General features: G+C 51.3%; 1 protein-coding gene across 1 annotated transcript in view; it reads left to right on the top strand.

Moving 5' to 3' along the window:
- DIP2A (disco interacting protein 2 homolog A) overlaps positions 1 to 27,076 on the top strand; it is a 110,273-nt gene that overhangs the window by 74,388 nt on the left and 8,809 nt on the right. The window contains exons 14-32 of the mRNA XM_037158140.2: positions 864 to 928; positions 1,182 to 1,275; positions 2,404 to 2,523; positions 4,101 to 4,215; positions 5,293 to 5,432; positions 7,979 to 8,115; positions 8,615 to 8,695; positions 9,197 to 9,324; positions 11,846 to 11,960; positions 17,509 to 17,710; positions 18,653 to 18,762; positions 18,843 to 18,923; positions 19,028 to 19,151; positions 21,807 to 21,928; positions 22,103 to 22,214; positions 23,236 to 23,345; positions 23,827 to 23,957; positions 24,755 to 24,923; positions 25,595 to 25,765. Of these exons, the coding sequence (XP_037014035.2) occupies positions 864 to 928; positions 1,182 to 1,275; positions 2,404 to 2,523; positions 4,101 to 4,215; positions 5,293 to 5,432; positions 7,979 to 8,115; positions 8,615 to 8,695; positions 9,197 to 9,324; positions 11,846 to 11,960; positions 17,509 to 17,710; positions 18,653 to 18,762; positions 18,843 to 18,923; positions 19,028 to 19,151; positions 21,807 to 21,928; positions 22,103 to 22,214; positions 23,236 to 23,345; positions 23,827 to 23,957; positions 24,755 to 24,923; positions 25,595 to 25,765 (2,327 nt within the window). The remainder of the gene's footprint in view (positions 1 to 863; positions 929 to 1,181; positions 1,276 to 2,403; positions 2,524 to 4,100; positions 4,216 to 5,292; positions 5,433 to 7,978; positions 8,116 to 8,614; positions 8,696 to 9,196; positions 9,325 to 11,845; positions 11,961 to 17,508; positions 17,711 to 18,652; positions 18,763 to 18,842; positions 18,924 to 19,027; positions 19,152 to 21,806; positions 21,929 to 22,102; positions 22,215 to 23,235; positions 23,346 to 23,826; positions 23,958 to 24,754; positions 24,924 to 25,594; positions 25,766 to 27,076) is intronic.

Here is a 27,076-nt window from a genome sequence, read left to right as displayed (position 1 = left end):
GGCCTGAATAATTTTTTAAAAATTAGACCTGTCACTCATGTCCCTTGGTTTTCTGCATCAGACCCAGTGCTGACCTTATATATGTCACCTGTGATTGGCCCCGTAGCTGATCAGGAAGCCTGTGCAGCACGCTTATTCAGGACGCAGCAGTATCCTGGCACAGAGCCCAGCTCTCCATATTCACCAGGGGTATTTCTCCTGTGTGGCGCTCTAGGGCTTGCTGTGGCCCTCCGTGTGGGGCCAGAGTTGCTTCTGCGCAGGCTCTGTCCCCTGTTTGGTGTAAGGTCTGGATCTAGGTCCCGCAGAGGACACGGCCAGGAGCGCTGAGTTCAGGGCTGTGCTGGAAAACCTGGGGGCTCCTGTGCGCTCCTGCTACCTATCATCACAGCCTCCTGAGGGGAAAGTGGGCAGGAGACAAGGCACAGCTTTCAAAAGGGAAGCGACGTGAGCATCGTGTGATGTTTCTCAGAGATGCAGGGCAGTGTCCTTGGGGGTGAGAACGGGGAACTGGATGTAAAGCTGAGAAGTCAGAGCACCCATGAGATCAGCCACAGTCTGGCTGAAACGTGTGACAGCCTCCTTCAGCCTCTCAGCCAGAGGCTGTTCCTTTGTTTTCAGGTGGTGCCAGCATAGTTGTCCGCTATAATCCAAAAATTGTATGACCTACTTTTATGTTTTTTTTTTCAGTAATTTGAATAGATAACCAAGATGATTGGTGAATTAGTGCATGGTATTTGGAAATGCTGTATGTCCCTTAAAATTCTAATATGTCGATGATGTGCTCATGTCAGAGATTCTCTAAAAGTGCATGTGATTTGTGAAGAGGTTCACTCAGCGGTTTAACCGTGTTTGTCCACTTTCAGCTGAAACACTAACAAATGTGCTGGATTTCAAAAGGGATGCTGGTCTGTGGCATGGAGTGTTAACAGTGAGTGTTGATGCTAAATGATCTAATTGTTGGAATGAGGGATTTCTGATGTTTCATATCAATATGTGACACCAAACCCTACTTTTAAAGTGATGTAATTAACCCTCTAGTCCTGCTGATTCACGTGACCCATATATCTGAACTGAAATAGTGTTGTGAGCACTGATGTTACCTTTGCTGCTATCGGCACGGTTTAGTGCCCTGCAGTGTGGACACAGGCGAGGCCTGCCCTGAGCACCAGTGTCTTCCACAGAGCGTCATGAACAAGATGCACGTGATCAGCATCCCGTACGCACTGATGAAGGTGAACCCGCTCTCCTGGATTCAGAAAGTGTGTTTGTATAAAGGTAAAGGAATTAGCATCATTTCTCGATTCATCCTTCATTAAAGAAGTCTTTTTTAATTAATCTTTGGTGATTAAGAAAAAATAGATCCAACCTGCAGATTGCAGACGTGGGCTAAGGAGCCCCGACGGCCAGCCTGCACCGTGACCAGGTCTGAGACCATCTGTGGCAGTGCTGGCCGCAGGCGGTCGTGACCTGTGTGCACAAGGCCTCGCCACCTTGAGCTGCTCAGTGACAGCTCTTTCCTGAAAGGACCGGAGGCTCCTCATTTTATTTTCTTGGAATTTTTCTTATAATCACATCAATTCTTAGTATTTGAGATCGTTTCCATAGGGCTTGGCAGGGTACCAGCAGCAAAGCTGTTTATTCAGGCCGACGTCTGTGAGCTGTCAGTGGGGCCTCGCCCCGCCCTCCACCTTCAGTCACACCTACAGTCTGGCCGTCTCAGTGGCTCTGCTCTGGCGGAGCATTAGGACACCTTCCTGGACCCCCGAGCCTGGGCCTAGGGTCTGCGTTCACACTGAGCCACCCTGGATAGCCTGCTTGCTTTTCTACCTGTGCTGCCAGTACTGCCAGTTACTGAGTGTGGACATGGGGCGTGTGCTCTGATGGACTGTCATCAGGGCAGCCTCGAGGGGGTAGCCGTCTCTGTTCATCTGTTTTACTGAGGAAGATTGGAGCGTGGAGTTCTGGGTGAGGCCATTGAAGCCACTGAAGCCATGCACGGGTGCTGCCCACTAGCACAGCCGGGCTCGAAGGCTGAGTCTGTCTGTGCACAGCCCTTGTATCCTGGAGGCTCCTGCTGGCCACGCGGCTACATGCAGCGGCACCTTGGGGAGGGCTGGACGAGGCAGAGGAGGCAGATGGGGAAAGAGCAGGATCGAGCTTCTGAGAGAAAATCAAAATTGAAAATGGATCTGAGTTTATGTTACCAGAACCAGACCTCAAAGTTGATTCTAAGTAAAACAGGTTAGAGCCAGTTACAGTACGAATGGAACTCGGAGAGGGTGTGGCCCGAAGTACAGGTGTGTGTCTGTGCTCCCATGTGTGTGCACCACGCCTGGCAGCAGGCACCGCGGGTGGGTCTGTAGGACGTGGGGGCGTTGCCTTCACGACTGTGTTCCCCTGCAGCCCAGACAGCGGTGGTGAAGTCCCGTGACATGCACTGGTCTCTCCTGGCTCAGCGAGGCCAGCGGGACGTCAGCCTCAGCTCCCTGCGCATGCTGATCGTGGCTGACGGCGCCAACCCATGTGAGTAAGCCCTGGACCAGGGCTGGGCCCATGGTGTCCCCAGAACAGTGAGAGTGAGTGTCTTATGATGGTCTCTACCATGTCGCCTCTTGTTGGTGTATCTCATGCATGTGTTTTGGCCACTGAATTTGAAAGCAATTTTAATGCAGTTGGAAGAATGGACATGTCTAAAAGAGTTGTCTTTCTTAAGCAGTGACCAGAACGTGGATGTGGATTGGGAGCCTCTTGAGCCCTTTGTTTGGCCCAGTGCTCCCCCACTACCCCCTGCACTGGTCCTTGTGGTGCAAACCCCCTAGTGTGCAGCCATGCACCCCAGATTCTGTGGGTCTTGAGTGTGGCTACTTGTTGAGGCCCATCCGGGGCCTGATACAGGGCGTCTTCTGGGGAGCCTCAGTGGACCTTGGTGGGGTTACCATAGAAATCCGTGTGGGTTCACTCAGAGCCTTTGACCAAAGTCTAGCCTGTCACCGCATCCCCTGTCCAGTGTAACTCTGACACCCCCGAGTAGGAAGGAGACCACCTCACCTTCTAGTGCCCTGCCTCTAGTTCCCTCCGTCCACACCTGAGCTCAGTGGGTCCCTGCGCCCAGCCTACAGAACACCTGGGTGCTGCTCACTTCTCTGCTTCTGCTCCATGCCCCTGGCCAGGCTGCTGCTCCACTTGACTCCAAGTGTCCAAGTCATCAGGTGACACTCCCTGGCGGTGTCTCAGCTCTGCCCCCATCTTCATCTCCTCTGAGTCCCACCCCCATCAGGAAGCCCCTCCCAGGGCAGCCCCCCCCGCCCCTGCACCCTTTGCAGATCTTAGCCCTGCCCCACTGCATCCCAGTTTCCACAGCACCCTGACTGGTCTGGATGGCCTTGTTTGTCCTCTGCTGTCTCCTGGTGTCCAGCACCAGGCTGCACTTGAGGGCACCTGAAAGCAGGTCCCTTCCTTTCCTCAGGCTTCTCCGCAGCAGAGGCTGGAGGTTTGTGGTACAGCCTTGGGGGCCTGCACAGACAGCACCCAGTCTCCTGGGAACTGAGTTTTCATCCTGGTGGTACCCCAGACTGGGGCCAGGATGACACCAAGGGACAGAATGTAGGCTGCCTTGCCAGGAGAGGCATGGGATGTCACTGGGCAAGCGCTGCTCAGGGTGTGCACGTGCACCTGGGGCCTGGGGCCTGCGGTGCGGAAGGTTCAACTTCATAAACACTCCTCGGTCACGTCCCACTCTCCAGACCTTTGAGGACATGGAGTGAGGCTGTGTGGAACAGGGAGGGGGCAGGGCTGGCCATGAGTCAGATCTGAGAAACAACACAGAAGTTAGAAATAGGTTTTCTATGAGAAATTTCAAACTTCTGTTGTTTTGAAAAGGTGTGTTCCCATGGAAACAGCCCAGTCCTCCCCACTCTCCTTGAGGCTTTTGCCTTCCTGTGCTGTGACAGCATCTCACATCATGGCTGTTTAACCATGAAATGGGTGGAAGGTCAGCTTGTGCAGTGCCCATCCCTGGGAGCTCATCTGCCCCACGTGTGGGTATGAGCCCCGCCCGTCAGCCTTGCGGTTACTTTCATGCCCCTCTCTGTTTCACGCAGGGTCCATATCCTCCTGTGACGCCTTCCTCAATGTCTTCCAGTCCAGAGGCCTGAGGCCGGAGGTCATCTGTCCTTGTGCCAGTTCTCCGGAGGCACTAACGGTCGCCATCCGCAGGTAACTTGATTGCTTGTGTCTGGTAAAGACTGAACTCTTCCTCTTACTGCTGCGTTACTTTCAGTACCAAATGCAGTTGATTTGTTTCTGAGCAGTAGCCATCATGAAGCAGTGCCCCATCCTGTGCCAGTTTCCCAAGCTGTTTGCATAGGAATGGGCACCCCAGCACCATCCTGGGGTAGAGCCATGCCCGTGGTCCACTTTCCCTGCCTGGGTTGTCTCTTGCCCACCCTGTGGCTCCTGTCCGCAACTGCCCCAGCACTGCCCAGCTGCCCTGGGGCAGAGGGCAGTGGTGTCATAGTTGAGGGCACCTTCAACTCCATTGTCAGAAAATTAGTCTCGGTTGTGGTGCATCATTCGTGTTCATAATGTGTGTGTTCATAGCGTGTACAAGCATTAAGTAATTCTAAAATGTTAATAATAACAGCATTAAAAATAACATTTTTATCCTTTACAGACCATGAAGTATTCTTTATACCTTTGATCTGTGCTGATTTCTTTTGCTTGTCAGTGTAGTTGTTTTGCTGGGAAAAATAATGACCTGTGTTTCTGAGTGTTGCATTTACTGATGCTGCATGACAAATTACTCTCAACTGTGGTGGCTTAGAGCAGCAACAGCCAGTTACTGTCTCTCGTGCTTTCTGTGCTCGGGGCTTTGGTGCTGCCTTCAGTTGGATGCTGTCTGCACCGGGCTATGGCTTCCTGTGTGCAGCCCCAGGGCCTCTCCTGCTGGTCATTCTGCTTACCTGGTGGCCCAGGCTCCCAGTGAGTCTTCCAGGACAAGCAAGTGGAAGCTGAATTACCTTTTGTGACTTCCCTCAGACGTCAGTTAGTGTCACTTCCACCTTCGTCACAGGCCCAGGAGTTGAAGGGAGGTGTGTCACCGTCCCACTGCAGAGAAGAGTATCGGGTGGAGAGGCGGTGGCGTCTTCAGGAAGACAGTCCGCTGCTCGTGGCCCTGCAGCCAGGGTCTTTGCCGTGTGATGCAGCGCAGGGCCCGTGGAGCGGCGTCCTCCTGCAGGCAGGTGGGCCCCCGGTCCCGTCTGCGTTGTCCGTTAATGTACTTTTGTCTCCTAGGCCGCCTGACCTGGGAGGACCTCCTCCAAGAAAAGCTGTGCTGTCGATGAATGGCCTCAGTTACGGCGTGATCCGAGTTGACACTGAAGAAAAGTTGTCAGTCCTTACTGTTCAGGACGTTGGTCAGGTGATGCCTGGAGGTAAGGGAGGCAGGCGCCTGGAACATGTCTTGTCCTTTGATTAACGTGACAGAGTGATACCAGCTCCAGGCTTTGTAGGCGTGATCTGGAAGCATACAAGTAAAAGATTCATTAAAAGGGTTTTCTGTGTAAAGTGGGATTTTAATTTATAACACTTTTTCCGTTTTTTTTCTCCTTCTGTATTAAGTTTAAGGTTGAGCTACAATACGAGAGTGTGTTTATGGCTTGTGAACCTGACTTCTAGCCCTCGTGTTTGGGGCACCGTGACGACAGCTCACTCTGCTGTCAGGCACACACAGTCTTCACACTTCGTGCTATTGAGATGTACACCCCACTGTCCCCATTGTGTCTGAGTAACTTGACAACTAGATTGTCTCAGCAAGTCATGAAAGTGCACGTGTGTTAGGAGTGTGACCTTAAATTAAGGTTCACAGAAATCCCTGTGGGCTCCAGAAGGGCCACGGGAGCCAACCTGCGCATCAGGCCCAGGGCCTGCCCAGCACAGGAGCTGTTGGAGGCTGCCCTGCCGTTCCCGAGACGGTGCAGGGAGGAGAGGGTGGTGGAGCCACCTTCCTGTGGTTCTTCAAGCGAGGCCATGCAGAGTGACACTGGTGCAGAGTGACACTGGTGCAGAGTTCCCCGTGGGCAGTTAGGAGCGGAGCCAGGCTCGGCGGGCCCCTGCTGACAGTTGTGAGAGGGAGGATGCACTACTCCGAGGTCACCCCCCACGGTAGCAGCTGCTCCGATTGCCCTCCTTGCCTTGCTGTCAGCGGTTCACCAGCAGCTGTCCTGACCACCCCAGGTGACTTCTGGAGGCAGGTTCTCACCTCTCAGTCGGTCACTCCTGCTTCCCCCAGTGCTGCTGTGTCTGTGTTTGAGGCTGCAGGGTCTGTGGGCCGCTGGCATCCTGGCCCTCATTTTTGCGGGTCTGCCTCCTCAGGCGACTTGTGCATAGACGTGAGCCACTGGGCGTGGGGCCGGGGGCCTCTCCCGGGAGAGCCACAGTGGGGATGTCAGACCTTGCCTGTGTGAAGTTGGGACTCTTAGAACAGACTGGAAATGCACATTTTGTTTCTAGGTACACTTCAAGATGAAATACGATTTTTTGGTTCTATAATTGTACCATAAATGTGGATTCACTGGTCCTATAGTAACTTAAACATGAGGATGAAATGTTTCATGAAAAGCAAAGATTGGGAGTCTTACATATTTTTAGTAGTTATAAAGAGAGCACAATAACTATTTAAAGATTGGTAAAATATAGTCTTCGTGATTCTTCTGAATGAAAAAAGTGACTTAGTAGTATTTGATTTTTACTAGTAAAGTGTGGAACAAGAGGGACTGTGTACACGCGGTGCTCCCCTGGGGTGGGCGTGTGCATAATGCTCCCCTGGGGTGGGCATGTGCATGCAGAGCTCCCCTGGCATGGGCGTGTGCACGCGGTGCTCCCCTGGCGTGAGCGTGTGCATAATGCTCCCCTGGGGTGGGCGTGTGCATGCAGAGCTCCCCTGGCGTGAGCGTGTGCATAGTGCTCCCCTGGGGTGGTGTCTATTGGCCAGGACAGTTGAAGACTGATTGGTACTTTTAGCAGATATACAAAACTCATGATACAAAGTGAATTTTGACCTGTTGTGCCTTTTCGTGATTTAAATTGGGGTGTCTGTCCTCATGTGAGTGTCTGGATGTGAGCTGAGGCCCACCTGCTCAGTGAGGTACATGAATGCTGAGTCCTTTAGTGAACATCCCCAACGTTCTCTCTGCTGAGGCTTTGGTGGCTTTGTGCACAAGCGGAAATAAATGACTAATTGCTTCCCCCAAATTTTTCCTCGTTCCCGTCTTTGGAGGTGAGAACATATTAGGGAAAAAAATTCAAGACGGAGCAAAGGCAGGACATAGCCCCGATGACTGCAGACTGTTGAATTCATGCTGAGTGACTGTTTTGTTTGATGGAAGACTGCACGTCCTGGTGTGCGTCTTGCTCCATTGTTGGAGGCTGTTTCTGGATGCCTGCTCTGTGGTAGGGTTGGGGGGGCAGCAGTGAGCACACAGACAAGGTCTCCAGTGCCAAAGGGCAGGAAGCAGGTGGGAGCTTGGGGTAGAGTTGATGCTTACTGAAAATGGAACAGGGGTGATTGGGCTGTGGGAGGGGCCACACCGAGGCCTGCATGGCAGGAAGAGCCCTGGTACAAACGGCCTGTCCGGCTCTGGAGCAGGAGCTGGCTTTGGAGCAGATGTGCACGGTGGTGCCTATAAGCACCCAGGTCAGCCAGCGTCTCACGGTGCTGGCGAGTCGCACAGAGCCCGCGTGTCTGCCTGTCACAGGGGAGGACGTACTGAACTGCTGTGTCAGCTCGCCTTGGCGCACGTCACATACAGAGATATAAGCAGATGAGATGTGTCCGATACCGGTCAGAAAGCTCGTTGTAAGGACATGCTACACATGTGACTGTTTCTGTGACTGCAGCCAGTGGCAGCAAGTAGATTCTTGTGGATGATCCACTTCAGTGAGTGTGTTTATGCTTTTGAGGTTTTTTTTTCTCTTTTAGCTAATGTGTGTGTTGTGAAGATAGATGGTGCCCCATGTCTTTGTAAAACTGATGAGGTTGGAGAAATATGTGTGGACTCCAGTGCTACAGGCACAGCGTACTATGGGCTGCTCGGGATCACAAAGAACGTCTTCGAGGTTTGTACTTCGTGTTGAATTCAGTTCTGAGAACGTCTGTCAGGCACAGTGGGTGGTGGGTCAGCCTCCCTGGCACCTGCTCTGCTGGGTCACCTCTGAGTCGGGGCACCTTTGCAGCTTTGATGTGAATCGAGGCTGCTCGGGCAAGCCAGTACTCTGTTTGCTGGTGTTGTGGGGGTGTTGGGAGAGCCCAGTGAGTGTCCGCTCCTCTGGGCCAGGCTCTGGGAGCACGGGGATGAAGGGGTAAAGCAGCAACGTGGGCCTGTGGGGGCCACGCTGTGCCTGGGGTCCCGGGGAGGATCTTGTCAGCCTCACAGACTCCTCCCTTGGGGGAGCCCCTGCCCTTTGGGGACCATGGGTGACAGCGCCACCTGAGGAACCATACCCTGGCATCGGGCAGTGAGAGGGCCGAGCTCTCCCACCAGCCCGCTGACCCCTGGACTGCTGGTTGATTATCTGTGGACCTCTGCCTGACCATCCCCCTCCCCACTCTGCGCAGGCCGTCCCGGTCACTGCAGGAGGAGCACCCGTCTCTGACAGGCCTTTCACCAGGACCGGGCTCCTGGGCTTCATTGGCCCCGTAAGTAGTCACACCACCAGGACCCGGGTCCCCTGTGGGCTCACCACTTGGGAGGGGACCCTGCCAGCGCGTGGTGGGCATCTAGAGGCAGGGGTGTTGCGCTGCTCCCCACAGTGCACAGGACAACACCCACCAGAGAGCTCTCAGCCCAAAATGTCACTGCTGCCAGGCTTGAGAACCCGGTAGCAGGCTCATGGGCACCCTAGTATGAGTGGGCTGGTAGCCCTACAACACTCACAGTGCTCCACAAACTTCACCCAGGACTGCGTTCCCACGTTTGACCTTCCTTGTGCCAACCCCCTCCCTGGATGCCCTTTGGTCCCCACCTGAGCCCACCAAGCGGTAGGGCCCCTTCATCCCATGGTTGCCCCACCCCGGGTTTTGCCTATCACCTTGAGTGTGGGGCCTTGGTTTTTATGTGCTCCCAGCTCCTCATAGCAGGGCCTGACTCACGGGCCCTGCCTGTGTATCCCAAGTCCTGACCAGCTTCATTGCCTTCAGGATAACCTGGTCTTCGTTGTGGGCAAGCTGGACGGGCTGATGGTGGTCGGGGTTCGCAGACACAATGCAGATGACATCGTGGCTACCGCGTTGGCTGTGGAGCCCATGAAGTTTGTCTACAGAGGCAGGTGATGCGCTGCGGGTCCCCGTGCTACGGCTCTCGGTCCTTTCTCTACTTGAGGTTGGAGAAGTCTCTTTACAGTGGAAGGAGAGCTCAGTGACTTGAACAGGCAAATCTAAAAATTTCATCAGAGAACTCCCACAAGGAAAATGAGGCACCTGCAGATCAAGGACAGCAGAGTTAGTGTCTTCACTGTCCCCAGACTTTCCCAGTACTGGTCCTCTTAAGATGATGCAGTCTGAATGCATACCTGGGCCCAGGGTCCAGCACCAACACCACAGAGGGACCGTGTGCGTGGCCTCACGGATGCAGATTGGAATGCCCTGTCCATGTTCTCTGCAATCGGCAAAGGCCAGTTCTTTTTCTCCTGAGGTTTAGTGAGACGTGCAGAGACCCTGCTTACTTTCTGGAGTAGAGTCAGTCCAAGTTCCTGCACGTGTCAGGCAGCACTTCAGAGATTTTCATTTCCACTGAGCACATAAGTGGGCCTCTGACCTAGGCCCTGGTGGCTGGGGGCAAGGAGGGAAGATCCTGTCTAGCTGCTGAGCTCTGTCCTGTGAGAAGCAGCCCCTTCTCCTAGTTGATCTGCTTAGCTGACTGCACTTTTAAATTTTATTCTTGCCAGGAGGCGCTTTTATTACTCATACTAGGGTGCCCATGAGCCTGGCTAGATCCTGCCTTGAAGAAATCATTAGGGAATCTGCCAAATTGTGGGTCAGTGTGGGCTGTTGGCTGTCTCCAGGAAAGGATGCTGGGCATGGGGTAGCCGCCCAGGAGGGAGCAGCAGGTAGTCTTGTCGGTATATGCAGCCTGGAGCATCCCAGGAGATCACTACCTGTCATCACAGCAGAAACTGGGTACACTGCTACACAGGTGTCCATGGGCTACACCAGGGCAGCCCGTAGCTCTTCTGGGGTGGATTAGAGAGACTGCCTCCTTGCATGGCCACCAGGACCTGATGTCATCCGGAGGCGAAGGCCTTGCTCTGAGCAGGTGCCTGATGAGGCGGTGCCAGGCTGGGTGATTGGCTGGAGTGTGGGGCGCTTGCTCTGCAGGCGGGCAGCAGAGCCTGCCTGCCTGTCCCTGCCAGGCAAGAGCTTGAAGACCACAACCTTCCTGAAATAGAACTACGATCAATTGTGCTACTGAGGTATTAGTAACAGCAAATGGGACCAAGAAACCATAACAGTTATGCACACAAAGAGCACCATAGATGGAGTAAAGAGTAGGATAGATACAGCCCGAGGAATAACCGACGAACTGGAAGGTCAGAGTAAGAAACTACTACAGATGGAAGGAAATAGAAAGTTTTAAAGAAAAATTGAGAGACATGGGGAGAGAGGAAGAAGGGCTGGAAATCCAGGTGTCAGACTTGGGAGAGGAGGAGGGAGTGTCTGCAAAGTGGGAAGCTGGGGTTCTGTCTGCTCGGCTGGCACGTGCCCCAGGCTTCCCCGTGCTGGGACTTGTGAGAGAGGGTGACAGTGCGGTGATGCTTTCAAGTTTTTAAAAGGAGTTTTTAACCTAGATTTTGTACTTATTCAAAACGTCAGTTATGCAGTTGAAATAAAAATATTCATGGGTCTGTATGTTTCTGAAGCTTGGTCACCAAAAGATCATTTCTGTGAAAATATTTTCAGATGGGGTACTAAGAAACAAATTCAGGAAATGCTACAAGAGATATGAAAGTAAGGAAAATTTAATACTGGGTAAAGTTTGTTGTGTAAGAGTGTGTGCACGCCAGCTACAGGAGAGGACAAGAGGGTGTGTTCATACAGGCCCAGAATCAGAACTTCAGACGAGCCCTGGCTGGTGTAGCTCAGTGGATTGAGCGCGGGCCTGGGAACCAAACAACCAAGGTTCAATCCCAGCAGGGGAACACATGAGAGGCAACCATACATTGATATTTCTCTCCCCCTCCCCTTCCCCTCTAAAGATAAATAAATAAATAAATAAATAAATAAATAAAATCTTAAAAAAAAAAAATAGCTAGCTTGGTGGTGTGATGGGGAGACCAGCTTCGTGTCTTACAGGAAAGAGCTGTGTCGTCTCAAGTCTAAAAGAAGAAAGAGAAAAGGATAACGTATTGAAATTCTTAATAGTAAGATGAGAGAAGTCCAGTAAACACAAGGAGATTAATTCAGTGAGAGAGAGATTTAATCAGTTGGATTAAAAATATAATTTATAGAATTTCTAGACAAAGATTTTTATACAGAGAAATGTATCAATTATTAACATTTCATTATGGAAATTTTTAAACTGTGTGCCTGGTGGTTTTGCTTTGCACCAGGTGGTTTTAGTGAATTTTCTGTCAGGTTGGAGGAGATTCGTGACTGGTTACTTTTTAAATTCTCAACAAGGTTAGTGACTGGTTACTTTAAATTCTCAAGAATTGTGATGCTTACTTTTTAAAGCCCCTGTTCCATTGACTCTGAACGCTAGCACTTCTGCATCTTCAAGTGAGAAGAGGTGTCTGCATCTCCTCTGGCGTCCTTTGCTGGATGGTCATTTTTGTCCTCGTCCTCCCCCAGGATTGCTGTGTTCTCTGTGACAGTGCTGCATGACGACCGGATCGTGCTTGTGGCTGAGCAGCGGCCGGACGCCTCCGAGGAGGACAGCTTCCAGTGGATGAGCCGCGTGCTGCAGGTGGGTGCGGGGCACGCTCCGTCTCCTGCCTGTCTGTTGGCGTGTGCTTCTGGCCGGTCCCTGTGTCCTGGCATTCCCTGTTCCACTCCTTCAGAGCAGGCGGTGAGTCTGTGCTCTGGCTTGGTGTTCGGAATGCCGCCTCCTCCTTTCTGTATCCATGCTGAGAAGGCCGAGGTCCGGGTGCCCCACGCTTACTCATGGGGATGATTTGTTGATACTCTTGGCTTCCGGGAGCCCTCTTCACCCTGTGCTGCCCCCACACAGTAGGCACCGAATGGGTGTGATTTGTGAGGAGGAGGAGGAGGAAGAGGAGGAAACAGCATTTGAAACGATGCAGTCTGTCCGAGGGCTGCTGTGCCCTTTGTTGTCTAATAGCCCCCAAAGCTGTTGTCCACTAGACTCGTTTTCAATGAAAAGAGGTTCAGCATGGGCTGGCCCCCAGCACGGACCGTGAAACACAAACACTTGTCTACTTCGGCACCAGTTACTTTCCAACATTTTATTCCAAAAATTTTCAAACATACAGCAAAGTTGAAAGAATGACGCTGTGAACTCCTGCACTAGGAAATATACTAATCAGGAATTCCTGCGTCAGAACTCAGTCTCTAGGTCCCTCAGTGGTCGCAGGCTGTGACCAACAGTGCTGATGTGCTGACGCTTGCGTATGACACCAGTCCCTCTGCCTGCTCCTCCGGACGTGTCATATTGTCATGCATCACAGCCACCCTCCCCTCTACACTGGACGTTCATAGTTTTGGGTATCGAACTGGAGTTTAACACTCTTTTTTTCTTTTTTTAGGGGGAAGGGCATAGAATTTACGTTCAGTAAAGTGTACAACTTTTTTTTTAATTTCACTTATTTTTTAGGTAGGGGGGAGGGGGAGGGAAGGAGAAAGAGAAAGAAAGAAACATCAGTGTGTGGTTGCTTCTCACGTGCCCCCTACTGGGGACCTGGCCCACAACCCAGGCCTGGGCCCTGACCGGATGGATATTGACCAGCAACCCTTTGGTTTGCAGGCTGGCACTTAATCCACTGAGCCGCACCAGCCAGGGCTATTATAGGGTATTTCTAATACACCGAACATATAAAGGAGAGTGTACCCCTGTGTTCTCATTGTCCTGCATCAACACTTGTCAATCTGATTAAGTTCCATCTATCCCCCACCCCCCATTTCTTCCTCAGGAGAGTTTCAAAGCAAATCCCAGACATCACGTCACTTGATCTGTATAGGTTTCAGTAGTTATTTAAAGATAAATATTACCACATCTAAAATTAATACTTTTTTGTAAATTTTATTTTGTCGAGGTATGATTGACATGTAACAGCAGTCCAAGGTGGACAGCGTAGGGATTTGGTATTTGTCCACGTCGTGAAATTATCACCACAGTTAAGTTAGCATCACCACACACAGTTACAGGTTTTTTTTGTTGTGACGAGAACTTTTAAGATCTATCCTCTTAACACCTCCACACACACAGTGCTATTAACTGCAGTCACCGTGCTGCGCGTTACATTCCCAGACTGGCTGTAACTGGGAAAGTCTGGACCTTTGGACACACCTCGCTCGTTCCACTCCATCCGTTACCTCCTGTCTTTGCCAGCCACCGGTCTGCTCTGTGCATCTGTGAACTTGGCTTGTTTCTGCCTTTGTTTTAGATTCCATACACATCTGCGATCATACTGGAATTGTCTCTCTCTGTTTGACTGGTTTCACTGAGGCTGATGCCCTCAGGTCCTTCCATTCATGTAATTGCAGATGGCAAGATTTTATCCTTTGTAATGGTTAGATAACATTCCATTGTAATATATACTCCACATTTCTTACCTTTTTAAAATTTTACTAGTTTTCTATTTCTGCAGTAACAAATGACAAAAAACGTAGTGGCTTAAAACAATGCAAGTGTGTTTCACGCGTTCCTGGAGGCAAGAGTTCTGACACAGCTGTCAGTGGGCTGAGACCCGGGCATCAGCATGGCTGTGCTCCCTTCTGGGGGCTCCGGGCGAGTGTCCGTTTGTTGCCTTTTTCAGCTCCTGAAGGCTGCCTCCTTATCTGGGCTTCTGGCTCTAAGCTTCCATTTCCGAAGCCAGGAGCTGAGCATCTCTCCATCGCTGCTTACTCAGTCCCACCTTTCTCTGACTCGCCATGTTTTCTCTGTCCATTCATCTGTCGATGGACACTTGTTGTTTTCACTTATTGGCTGTTGTAAAGAATGCTGCAATAAACATGGGGAGCATATTTCTTGCCGAGTTAATGTTTACGTTTTCTTCAGATAAATACCTAAAAGTGGAGTTCCTGAGTCATATGGCAGTTCTATTTTTAATTTTTTGAGGAATTTCCATACTGTTTTCCACAGTGGCTACACCAATTTACAGTCTCACTGGCAGTGTAGGAGGGTCCCCTTTTCTCCACATCCTCATCTGCACTACTCTGTTGATTTATTGATGGTTGCTATTCTGACAGGTATAGTTTTAATTTTCATTTCCCTGATGATTAGAGATGTTGTGCATCTTTTCACTTGTATGTCCTCTTGATTGTTTGAGGTGTTTTGTTTTGTTTTGTTGCTGTTGAGCTTTGTCTGCTGTGCAGAAGCTTATTAGTTTCATCAAGCACCTCTGCTTGTTTATTTTTTATTTTGTTGCCTTTGCTTTGGTGTCAAATCCAAAAAATCATTGCCAAGGCCTATATCAAGGAGTCCATACTGTTTTCTCTTAGCAGTTTTTTGGTTTCAAGTCTTATGTGGTTTCAAGTCTTTCATCCATTTTGCGTTTGTTCTTATACAAGACAGTGGTCCAGATTCATTCTTTTACATATGGATGTCCAGTTTTTCCCACACCACTTACTGAAGAAATTGTTCTCCATTGTGTATTCTTGGCTTCTGTGTTTTGAATTACTTGACCAAGTAAGTGTGGGTTTATTTCTGAGCTCTCCGTTCTCTTCCATTGATCTGTGTGTCGTTTTTGCGCCAGCACCACTGTTTCATCACTATGGCTTTGCGGGATAGTTTGAATCAGGGAGCGTGATACTGCCAGCCTTGGTCTTCTTTCTCATTTGCTGTGGCAGTTCAGCCTTTTTTGTGGTTCTGTACAAATTGTACGGTTGTTCTGTTTTTGTGGAAAATGCTCTTTAAATTTGATTGGGATTACACTGAGTCCGTCGATGACTTTGGGTAGTATGGATGTTTTAAGAATATTCTTTTTATCCATGAATATGGAACATCTTTCTGCTTATTTGGGTCTTATTCAATTTTTTCATCTGTGTTTTATAGTTTCAGTGTATATAGATGTCTTTTATCTCATTGGCTAAATTTATTCCTAGGTATTTTATTCTTTTTGATGTAATTGTAAATGGGATTGTTTTCTTAATTTCTCTTTCTGATAGCTCATCATTAGTGTTTAGCGATGCAACAGATTTTTGTATATTGCTCTTGCATCCTGAAACTTTCCCGAATCTGTTTGATATTTCTAATTGTTTTTTTTTGGGGGAGGAGGCTTTAGGGTTTACTATATATAATATAATGGCATCTTCAAATAGAGATGATTTTCGTTTTCCTTTTTAGTTTGGATGCCTTTTATTTCTTTTCTCCACTGCCTCCCCCCTTTTTCTTCGTGCCCGATTGCTCAGGTTAGGCCTCCTAGTAATAAGTTGAATAAAAACGATAAGCATGGACATTCTTGTCTTGTTTCTTATTTTAGAAGAAGAGCTTTCAGCTTTTCACTGTTAGCTGTATTATCAGTGGGCTTGTCATGTATGGCCTTTATTGTGTTGAGGTATGTTCCCTTTGTCCCCGCTTTGTTTTTATCCTAACAACATCTGATGTAGTGAAATATCTATCCAGTCATTATTCACATTTTGCATTAATGTTTTGTTTGTTAGTCTCAGAATCAAAGTGAGGTAAGGAATGGTACTTGGCAGGGACAGGTCTTTAAGTCTTTTTAATCTATAGACTTCTCTGTCATCTTTTTCTTCCAACTTGTTTACTGACGGAAACGGTTGTTTGTCCAGTGTGTTTCGAGAGCCTGAATTCTGTGGTATCGTTTAATGTGCTTCTCTGTCCCGTCGCTCCTGCACGCTGGTATTAGATCTAGACTTTTGGTGAGGCGCAGGTTCGGATTTCTGACAATAAATAGTCTTTCGTAGATGGTACGTGATGCCTGTGGTTTAGCATTGCTATACCCACTGATGTGTTAGGACTTCACAGCGGTGCTTCCTTGATACCCGTATGCCTTCTTCTTCGTTTCCTGGAGCAGCTTTAGAAGTTTCTTCTACAAGGATTCCTGTGGAATCCCCTGGGGCTTTGGAGGGCAGGTCATGCAGGAAAACGAACTCAGGGATTGACCTCAGAGCAATGAGCTGGTTTCCTAGAATCCTCTAAAAGTACCCACTGGGTTCGGTTTTGTGTATTTGTCCTATTGTGAACTAGTAGTGGATTTAAACATACTGGATGTGTTTTCGGAATATTGTAGTTACTTTCGGTGGTCAGTCGGAGTCTCTTCCGTCCGGCTTATGAAGCCTTTTGTAATACCTGCGGTCCTTTGCAGCCGTACCAGAGAACAGGGAACTCAGAGGCCTGGGAGGCAGCGCCTTTCCTGTCCCAGGCTTGGGAGGACTAGGACCCTAGCTGCCTTCCAGGGGAAAGAGAATTTGGGACCACCGTCTGGGCACTTGCAGTTGCCAGCTCAGTCACTGTCTCCGGGCTTGTTTCCAGTGGACAGAGTAGGGAATGGCTGTCTGCAAGATTGCCTACATCAGGAGCGTATGTTGCTAACTTTAACTCCATTCAAGGCCACAGGGCTTTTACCTAACTCATCATTCTCCTTTCTCCCACACTGACCTGCTCCTGCAGACTTTCTCCATTGCCTTAGGCTGCGCTACACGCCCTGTGGTCGCAGAAAGACAGTCTGTGCCTCTCTCTGAAGCTCGGATCTGTGAGAGCAGCTGGAGATGGTTTTCTCACGTGTTTTTTTTCCTCCCACAGGGCCTATCCCACTTGGTGTGGACTCATTAAATACCCATGTTTAAAGTCGCTTTAAATAGACCCTCCCTGTGGGGCTGTGCCACCAACCTGATTCCAGTTTGGTGGGGTTCATTTGTTTTATTTTATTTTCAGTTGTTAGGGATTGCTTTTAAATATTTTAAGTGTTTCGTATGCAAAATACATACATGGTTCAGAGTCAAATATGAAAGCAAAGTATATTCAGAGGAGCCCAGCTTCTGCCCCTGCTTGTTCACTCCTTGCACAGGAGGTCATTTAACAGGGTTTTTGGGGCTTCTCTAACTTCCCATTTTTTAATTTATGTGGTTACAGTTTATGACCACGTGTATGCAGACACTGTGTGGTTAAATGATAGAAAGTGTACCCATGTTCACCTTGTTTTCTCATTTAACAAAATATCCTGAGGTCACTGTGTCTTTTTGACCTTGGGACTGGAATGTCCTCACCAGCCTTCATCTTCCTAGCAGCCTTCGGTTGGTCAGCATGTGCTGGGTTGGTCCCAATGTGTTGGGTCTCAGAAGAAGTCCCTCCTGTCCTGTGTCCTCCCTTCCAGGCCATTGACAGCATCCACCAGGTGGGCGTGTACTGTCTTGCTCTGGTTCCTGCTAACACCTTGCCCAAGGCTCCTCTTGGAGGGGTTCACGTCTCTGAAGCCAAACAGCGTTTTTTGGAGGGGACGCTGCACCCGTGCAATGTGCTAATGTGCCCGCACACCTGTGTCACCAATCTTCCCAAACCTCGCCAGAAACAGCCAGGTTAGTTGGGCATTAACAGTCTTAAATGGGTGGCAGGCACCGTCCTGGTTAATGGTGCAAACCAGTTAGGGTTAATAGCCAGAGTGAGTGGCATACCAGGCCAGTCACCAGCTTTTCCCTCCTTAGAACTGAGCCATGTAAGAGAGAACTTCACCACATTGCTGGTGTGGTCACTTCTGCCTGCCTATTAGACCCATCTTGGTGGCTAAATTCAAGCCTGACATCTTAGCTTTGGGTGGCAAGGCCATGGCTCCCAGGGAGTGGACGTGCTGCCCAAGAGCAGACTTGGAGCACGGGGACCTAAAGAACCTATGTCAGCCCCTGCAGTGCTTGCACAGGGCAGGGGTGTGTGTGCTTCTCCCCCAGCCCTGTGACCCACCACAGCCGGGGTTGGTGAGGGGTCTGGGGAGTCTCCACAAGTGGTCAGTTTCCCTTCCCTGTTTACCTGTTACATATAGTTTTTCATTCTTTTGGTTATGTGAATTTTAAGTGAATGCTGGCTCTTTTTCCTGATTATGGAACATTAAAATATCATTAAGTAAAATACATTTAATCAGGAAAATTTAATTTCCTATTTTGTACCAAAAATACAGTAAAACAATGAAATACCTTAAGAGTTTAGCTGTGGCTGAGATCAAGTCATTTTCCCCCAGATCTGTGCCATTTGGTAAAATTCTCAGTCTGGTATTGCGAATATTTAAGAGAGAGATTCTCTTTGTCATTTAGCATAAACCGTGTAGCTGAACATCAAGGAAATCCCTCATTGCCTGGCACAGCATCGTAGTGAGTGCCTGAGCGTTCACTCTGTTGCCGTGAACCATTCCCTGGGTTGCTCGAACATCTGTATCTTAGTGAAGAGTCACATATCTAATTCACATTAGGAGTGTGAAGTGCCAGCTTAGACGTCATCCGCTTCTCATTCAGCACCCTACCCTTTTCTAGAGGTTGGACCAGCCTCCATGATTGTTGGGAATCTGGTTGCTGGGAAAAGAATTGCACAGGCCTCGGGGCGGGAGCTGGCTCACCTGGAAGACAGCGACCAGGCCAGGAAGGTAACAGGCCAGTACCTGGGAGGGTGAGGAGGGCGCCTCTCCTGTGAAGCGGAGGGGGCTGAGGTGGCCTCTCTGCGCAGTTCCTGTTCCTGCCCGACGTGCTGCAGTGGCGGGCCCACACCACTCCCGACCACCCGCTGTTTCTGCTGCTGAATGCCAAGGTCAGTCGGCCCAGCTGCCCTGTGGGGGCCGGTGGGGCGTACACAGTGTGTACGAGGAGCAAGCCCGCTGCCCCGCAGCTCAGTGTGACTCCATGATTTCCTAGGGCACGGTGACGAGCACTGCAACCTGTGTCCAGCTGCACAGAAAGGCTGAGAGGGTGGCTGCTGCTCTGATGGAGAAGGCAAGACTGAGCATCGGGGACCATGTGGCTTTGGTCTACCCGCCAGGTAAGCACATCAAGACATCAGGAAACTCACCTGGGCCCCTCCTCCGCAAGCATCCACGCCCATCTAGTCTTCTCTCATGGGACAGTCCCAGGGGTGCTGGTGTCACGGTCACCTTTTCCCTGAACTATTACGGGGACTCGGGGGGCTCCTGGCCTGTGGCCCTGCACCATTGCAACCACAGTGTCCAGCTTCTGAGACTGAACATTGGGCCTTAGCAGTTACACTTAGCTTCTTGATGTGTCTGTACCCCCTCGTAAATGACTGTAATCTAATTGTGGTCAGACTGAGACTTTTTGGCAGTGAAGCCTCTGTTAACCCTTCTGCTTTTTCATCTGGCTGTGGTTCCCCCGTCTCTCCCCTACGTTTTATTAGTAGAAAGCAAACACCCCAGTCACCACCAGCCAGGTCAAGGAATAGGTCTTTGTCAGGTACCCAGAAGTCCCTTTGCCTTCCTGTCCCAGCCTCAGCCTCTTCCACTCTACCCAAGGCAGCCTCTTTCCTGGATCCTGGAGTCATCATTTCTTCTATTTCTTTATAGTTTGGTTCCTAAACGTACTTTAGTCTGCCAATTTTTCTTAAATGTGGCATATTTTTTAAGTTTCTTTTAAACTACAGGCTATCCTCTTTCCCACCATCCTTACAATTTATCTACCAAAGACCCAGCATGGCCCAGTAAGTCAGCACGCTCCCGGGGTGCTGTGTCCCTTGCCGGGCTGTGAGCACAGGCACCAGACCCCAGCTGTGGATCGCAGGTCCAGGCTCCGGCGCAGATGCAGGCCTGTCCCTCGCCAGGGCTGGTAGTGGTGCTGAGCTCTTTCCTCAGAAACCACTGGTGGTTGTCTCTCCTCTCGTGGTGTCCAGTGTTCTACATTCCGAATTCCCTAGGGGTTAGTGAGATTCTCATTTCTTTTTCATTTTTTTAGCCATAAAACTAATAAATAGGCCCTTTTCTTAAATGCCAAAGCACAGGAGACAGACAGAGCTGTCCTGGTCATTGAGAGTCTTAGTGATGAAAACAGCTGATACTGTTCTCTGCTTTGGGGCATGTTTTGCACTGTCCATAAAAAAATGTTTAATGAAGAAAAGAAAATGCGTGATGAAGTTCTAAGTTTACGTTTTAAACACTGAAGAGCAGGTGGAGCTTTGGCTGGTGTGGCTCATTGGACTGAGCACTGGCCTGCGAACCAAAAGGTCACTGGTTTGATTCCTGGTCAGGGCACATGCCTGGGTTGCAGACCAGTATGCAAGAAGCAACCACTCGACGCTTCTCTCACACACTGATGTTTCTCTCTCTTTCTCCCTCCTTTCCCCCTTCTCTCTAAAAGTAGACAAATTAAACCTTTAGAAAGAAGAAAGAGAGCAGGTGGAGAATAGACTGGTGGGGGGCGCAGAGGTCCAGTGGTGCAGGTGCTCAGGCACAGGCCTGCGTGTCGTCCGAGGCTTGGAGAATCTGAGAATTTCTTCCAGTTCTCAAGGGGGTGTTCTGGAAGCAGCAGAAGGTGGAGCTGATGTGTTGCCAGTGATGCCGGGAGAAGAGGAAGGTTGCAGGGACAGTAGGAGCTGTGCCAGCTCACCAAACAAGTTCCCGCTGACACCTCCTTGTGTTCAGTTTGATAATGGGTTTGTGGCGCATTGACCGAGTGGTGACGCTGGGTGTGAGGATGCTCACTTGTGTTGGAAATGCTGTGTGCCGGCCCTTGGTAGCCCTCGCTTGATCCTTGCAGCTGGCCGCAGGCATAGAGCGTGTGGGTGGTCGCCTGGCAGCAGTGGTGGGACCAGCCTGGTCCAGTGGGTGGGCTTAGGCCCCTGCTAATTAGTATACTGAGCTCCCCCTAGCCCAGATGATTACATTCCTAGTTAACTGGTGGGGCCTTGGCACTTGTAATCTGGTGAAACCCACTAACCGGGTTAAACGTGGCATATTTATCTTGACTCTGGAATTGAAACAGCCTGAGACCTTGATGTCTTATAGCCTAGGATGCCAAGTGGGACCTTGGCTGATCTGAGGGCAGCATCTAGAAAGGGCGCAGGCTGTGAGGGCACAAGTGTTCTCAAGTCGTACTGAGTTCAAGAAGAGAAAACGGATTTTAAGTGGTACATTTCCGCACGGGTGTTAATTATGGGGAATTTTGACCATATGGAAAAGATTAAGGAACATTCCAGTGGCCCCACGTTACCTCGTGTGGTTGAGAGCGAGGCAGGGACATCCTGGCCTGTGTCCAGGGCTGCCGACCTCCCTGCAGATGTGCAGCAAGCAGGTGAAGGGCCTCTGCCCGTGCTGCCCCTGTTCCTGTGTTCCCGTGCCCTGCCCCACGGACAGCTGGGCCTCCAATGGTTTCCTTGCTGTCCTCGCTCACCTGCCCTGTGTCTGCCTCATGCACAGTGATGGTGGTCAGAGCTTGCTGCTCTACCAGACCCGCCTGCACCCATGCCCCTCCCTGGCCTCCAGGGCCTGCGGGGAGCCTACCTGCCGAAGGGAGTGCTTTTGTCCCTCCCTCACAGCATTGTGTTCGATAAGGGTCTCATTAGTTGGAGAAGCAGCTTTACCAGGTAAAGCAAATTGTGACCCTGCGTCTTGTTCGCTGTGGCATGACACTAGACATGGTGAGCTACACTCAGCCCCCACACTGAGCCTCTGACCTCGTGTCTCCCCAGGGGTGGACCTCATTGCTGCCTTCTACGGCTGCCTGTACTGTGGCTGCGTGCCGGTCACTGTGCGGCCCCCACACCCCCAGAACCTCTCTACTACGCTCCCAACCGTCAAGATGATTGTGGAGGTGAGTGTGCACTGTGGCCCCACAGGGAAGATCTCACTGGGGACCTGCCTGTGTGCTAATAGGACCATGGGTCTCTCCTCCCGGCATCTGGCAATCTCTTCGGGGCCATCCCTGTGCAGGGGTTTGTATCCAGGCACCGCATCTCACTGGGCCTTTGATCCCCGTGCTCTTCAGGTCAGCAAATCTGCCTGTGTCCTCACCACGCAGGCCATCATGCGGCTGCTGAAATCCAAGGAAGCAGCAGCCACCGTGGACGTCAGGACCTGGCCCACCATTCTAGATACAGGTACGTGTCATGGCACTGTTGGTGTGCATGCGGGTCATACCAGGCCAAACCTCTTCCCTTTCGTTGTGGTCAGGATTGCATTGTTGCCGCCCAGACGAGCTGAAGTAAATGGTGAGGAGGCTGCTGAAAAGGGCCTGCTGCCTTGTTCCCGGCAGCTATTTCCACCCGCTGGGACTGGTCTCGTAGGATGGAGGGAGACATGACGTGCAGTTCACGTCACTCACGGTGGGGTCTCTACCGCCAGTGGGGAGCGAAGATCGCTGCCTGGGGCTTGTGTGCCTGTGGCCCACAGCTGTCTGTCATGCTTGGGCACGTGGGCACGTGGATGGGCCCACAGTGTTTGTGCACACACGCACATACGCACATCCCTCGTTCCTGTCATTGGTGAATGCTGCCTCATCCCGTGAAATGAAATACTTGCGGGACAGCTGAGAGGGCCGAAAGCCCCCACCCCCTGCCTCGGGTGGTTAGGTCAGCCCAGGGCTGAGACCGTCTCCCCTGCACCTCGTCGAGGTGCCCCCGATGAGCGGCCCTGCACAGGCTCCTTTGGTGACTTGAGATACGCAGCCACGTGGGCGCCAGGCAGCGAGCAGACAGGTCTTCTTTCTACCACATCACACTCGTCTGCCCTGGTGCTCCAGGGCACCGCCTCTGAGGGGAGGCCGGGGACGGTGCCCGGCACCCACCCACAGGCATGGGAGCGTGTCTGCGGCTCTCTCACCGCCAGAGTTCTTGCTGATCCTGGCTAACCTCAGCTTCCGTGACCCTCCTGCTGCTGACTGGAGGACTCCCTGCAGCTCCACGGCCAGTTTCCTCCCTCCACATTCCCTCTCCCACACCATCAGCACTGTCACGGAGGGTCCACACCGGGCGATGTTCCCTTGGGGGCTGAAATGAGCTTCCCCACTCACCTACACAGCCCGGTTTCCATAGCGCAGCGTCTGTTGCGAGCATCCTCTCCGGGACTCACCTGTCCTTGTGGGAGCCTGCAGAAGGGTTAACAGGTGTCTCCCCTTAACAGATGACATACCAAAAAAGAAGGTGGCGAGTGTGTTCAGGCCTCCCTCCCCGGACATGCTGGCGTATCTGGACTTCAGTGTGTCGACTACAGGGATCTTAGCAGGTGTGAAGGTGGGTCCTTTGGTCGCAGCTCCTCAGCTTCCGTCCCTGACAGCAGTGGGGGGAAAGGGCGTTGGGGGCAGGCGCGTGGGGCCTGTCCTCTCACCCAGAGCCTGAAGCAACAGTGTTGTTCCTTCACGTTTGTCCTTGATGCCCGTGAACTCCAGAGTTGCGCTGGCCTCAGAGTGATACACATTTTGATGTTTTATGGTAATGTCTGAACTTGTGGATTTATGGCTGACTGGCCTCAAGGAGTATGTGGCTTTCACGGTCTATCTCCTTACGAGGAGCTCAGTGCTTCATTACAATTGTTTATCATCCTGGAGTCTCATGTAGGAGGTTTTTAACGTGCCATTTCCTGGGCATTGTTATTTGGTTTGTGCGGGACTGTGAGCCAGCCGTCCTTTCAGGAAGTAAATGTGTTGTGGACGGCGGGCACCGTTAGTCCCTCTCTCTGTACATCACTGAGCAGACCTTCCATGCTGCCCCTCAGATGTCACACGCAGCCACAAGTGCCTTGTGCCGCTCCATAAAGCTGCAGTGTGAGCTGTACCCCTCCAGGCAGATCGCCATCTGTCTCGACCCCTACTGCGGACTCGGCTTCGCCCTGTGGTGCCTGTGCAGGTGAGTGTGCAGGTAGGGTGTGGGTGGAAGCAGAACGCAGGTAGAGTCTGCGTAGAACATGCATGTGCGTGGAGGGGGAGCGTATAGGTGAGTGTGCAGGTGAGGTGAGCGGAGGGAGAGTGTGCAGGAGAGTGGAGGACAAGTGTACAGGTGAGCACACAGGTAGAGTGTACAAGTGAGTGTGTGGGAAGAGTGTACAGGTGAGTGGAGGTGAGCTGTGCAGGTGAGAGCAGCTAAGAGTGGAGGGTGTGCATGTGAGTGTGCAGGTACCCCACCTGCTGGGTTGGGATTACATGTAGTTCTTCAGAACTTTAACATTCTAAGATGCATTTTTGGTGCCAGAAAGTCAAAGATCCACATCTGAGGGGGTTTCTTTGGGGGTGGGGTGAGTTTGAACCTGGGTCCGAAACTGAGTAAAAGAGTGAAAATACATTTCTTGTTAAGTGCAGACATTACCCATTACTAGTAATTGGGAAGAGACTACTAGCGACAGGTCTTTGGAATTAGAACACCGAGTCCCCAGCCAGCACACCTTTCTCTGACCGTGACTCTGGATCCTTATGAAGTACTGGAGGGAAACCGGGACCCCCTGTGCATTGTCCCCCTGCCCCCACAGTGTGTTTTCCACTGAAACGCCCACTGGACATTAGGGAGAGTTGTCCCCTGTTCTGTCCATGAAAAAGGAAGGAGACACCACCCCGGGTGCATTGGCACAGGCAGGCAGGATACTTGGAATGCACAGGTGACACACCTGGGCAGAGCGGCTGCAGCTGACTTCACTCTGTACGGCCCCGCAGTGTCTACTCTGGACACCAGTCCGTGCTGGTGCCCCCGCTGGAGCTGGAAAGCAATGTGTCCCTGTGGCTGTCAGCTGTGAGCCAGTACAAGGCCCGCGTCACCTTCTGCTCCTACTCGGTCATGGAGATGTGCACCAAAGGCTTGGGCGCACAGACAGGTGTCCTCAGGGTGAGTGTGCCTGTGCCCAGGGCTGCCCATGCCCTGCTGCCTTGCATCTCCTCAGGAAGTACCAAAACCTAGGGTTCCCAAGTTAGCTCTTAACTGGGACACTGGAACCTAAGAAAAAGACCCCCAACACAGCTCCAAGCAGTTGTGGAAGCAGAGAAAACCCTCACCGGGCACTGAGCCACGCTGGCTCCGTGTCACTTCATCCCAGTGCCCACCCAGTGCTGGGAGCTCCTCACTCACCCCCATCACACCTGTGCAGAGGGAATTTGCTCCCTGCATCTGCATACCCATGTGGCAGGAGACAGGGCGTGAGGTGGGCTAGGGTGTGGGGCTGGCTTGGGACAGGTACATTGTCAAGGGTATGGGGGAGCATGGGGAGGGAGCAGGTCTGACACTAGCTCTGGGTGCATCTTGGATGCCCCAGGGCCCCTAAGGACCTGGGGCAGGAGCCAGGAGAGAGAGCCCTGCGGAGCTACAGCCAGGTGAGCAGGAGGGCTGGTGTGGATGTGGAGCAGGTGGGTAACCCCTAGCCCTTCTATACGTAGAGCTTTGTAGGCTGAGGCCAAGGCAGAGGAGCTGGGGTCCATGTTCAGGTCACACACGGATCCCCTCAGGAGCTTCCTAAAACAGCGCGGAGAGCCCGATCTTACCCCGTTCCCCACCCCCCGCAGATGAAGGGGGTGAACCTGTCGTGTGTGCGCACATGCATGGTGGTTGCTGAGGAGCGACCCCGGATCGCGCTGACACAGTCCTTCTCCAAGCTGTTCAAGGATCTCGGCCTGCCCGCGCGTGCCGTGAGCACCACGTTTGGGTGCAGGGTCAACGTGGCCATCTGCCTCCAGGTAAGGTGGCCGTGCTGGGCGCTCTGGGCCGGCAGTGTTTGAACCTTTGCTCTGTGTTGTGCTGGTCATGTCCCTCTCTCACCCTCTGAGCCTTTCATGTTTAATTTCCAAATAGTTTATCTTGGAGACCTGCGAGGGTTCTTTTAAAAGATACAGTGGAACCTCGGTTCTTGAACTTAATTCGTTCTGGAAAACTATTCGAGAAGCGATTTGTTTGAATACCGAATCTCCTTTGTCACCCAGAGACATGTGACTGAACCTACAGGTATCAACTGAAAGGGTTGTTGGGTAAGGAATCGAGACCAGAGTTTGTTCAGACACCGAGACCTTTTTTCTGTAAACAGTTTGGTCAAGAACCAAATTGTTTGAGAACCAAGACACTCAAGAACTGAGGTTTAACTAGAATCTATTCTCTTCATGAACAAGGCTTATCTGGAAAAAACAAATTGTTTTTGAACAGTGACTTGTTCTTTAATGAAAGAATCTAAGTTGGATACAATATGCAGTGAACTTTTTAAAACAACAAGCATTGTTTCAAGACATCTAGCAATTTTAAATTGAAACATTAATCTGGTCATTTGCATTACCTTTAACTCGTATTTGAGACATTAAGGTATTTTACTGGTACTTATTGAAAGGGAACATGACGTTGCAGAGACTGGACAGTAACTGCAGAGCTGTTGGCAGCTTCTCAGGAGGCTGGTTGTTTTCCAGATGTTGTACGACTCTCTCAGTTTCACTTCTTTCTAAAGACATGCTGGACGCCTGCCCACCCACACAGACAGACAGTTTTTAGAGGAAAGGCAGCACTGGAACCAGAGCGGCGCCCTGGGGTGGGGCTCTTTCTTGCTTCAGAGCCTTGGCTCAGCTCGGCCCTCCTCCCAGAGCACCCGTGTCCTGGGCCAGCCGTGGACCATCGTCCTTTTCCGCGGCATTTATGCTGGTGTCCTCTCAGCCGTGAAAAGACTGTGCGGACCACTCCAAGCGTCAGACCCTTGCCCTGGGCAGAGGAGTGGGCCGGGGTGCCCTCCTCACACTCTCCCTGTTGTAGGAGTGGGAGCAAGCCTCGGGCTGCTGGTGTGGCAGTCAGCAGCTGCAGAGAAGTCGCGCTTCTGACTTGGTGTTGGGAGGTCACCGCCTCTGTTGGCACGTCGTGTGCGGGTGCGCAAGTCTCACCAGGATGCTCACGTCTTCCCTTTGAGATGCAGCGACGCGTTCTGCTGTCCCTTACCGTGTGTTTCTCACGTGGCCTGTTGCTTTCTGTTTGTCTCCTGTGGCTGTCTCCTCCTGTCTCACTCTGCTGGCCTCCTT

Source organism: Artibeus jamaicensis, unplaced genomic scaffold (genome assembly GCF_021234435.1).
Source record: "Artibeus jamaicensis isolate MK-2021 breed Jamaican fruit bat unplaced genomic scaffold, CSHL_Jam_final scaffold_474, whole genome shotgun sequence".
In the NCBI taxonomy this organism is placed as follows: Eukaryota; Metazoa; Chordata; class Mammalia; order Chiroptera; family Phyllostomidae; genus Artibeus; species Artibeus jamaicensis.
Note: the sequence above shows the minus strand (reverse complement) of the source record. Positions and strands in the feature narration are given on the sequence as shown.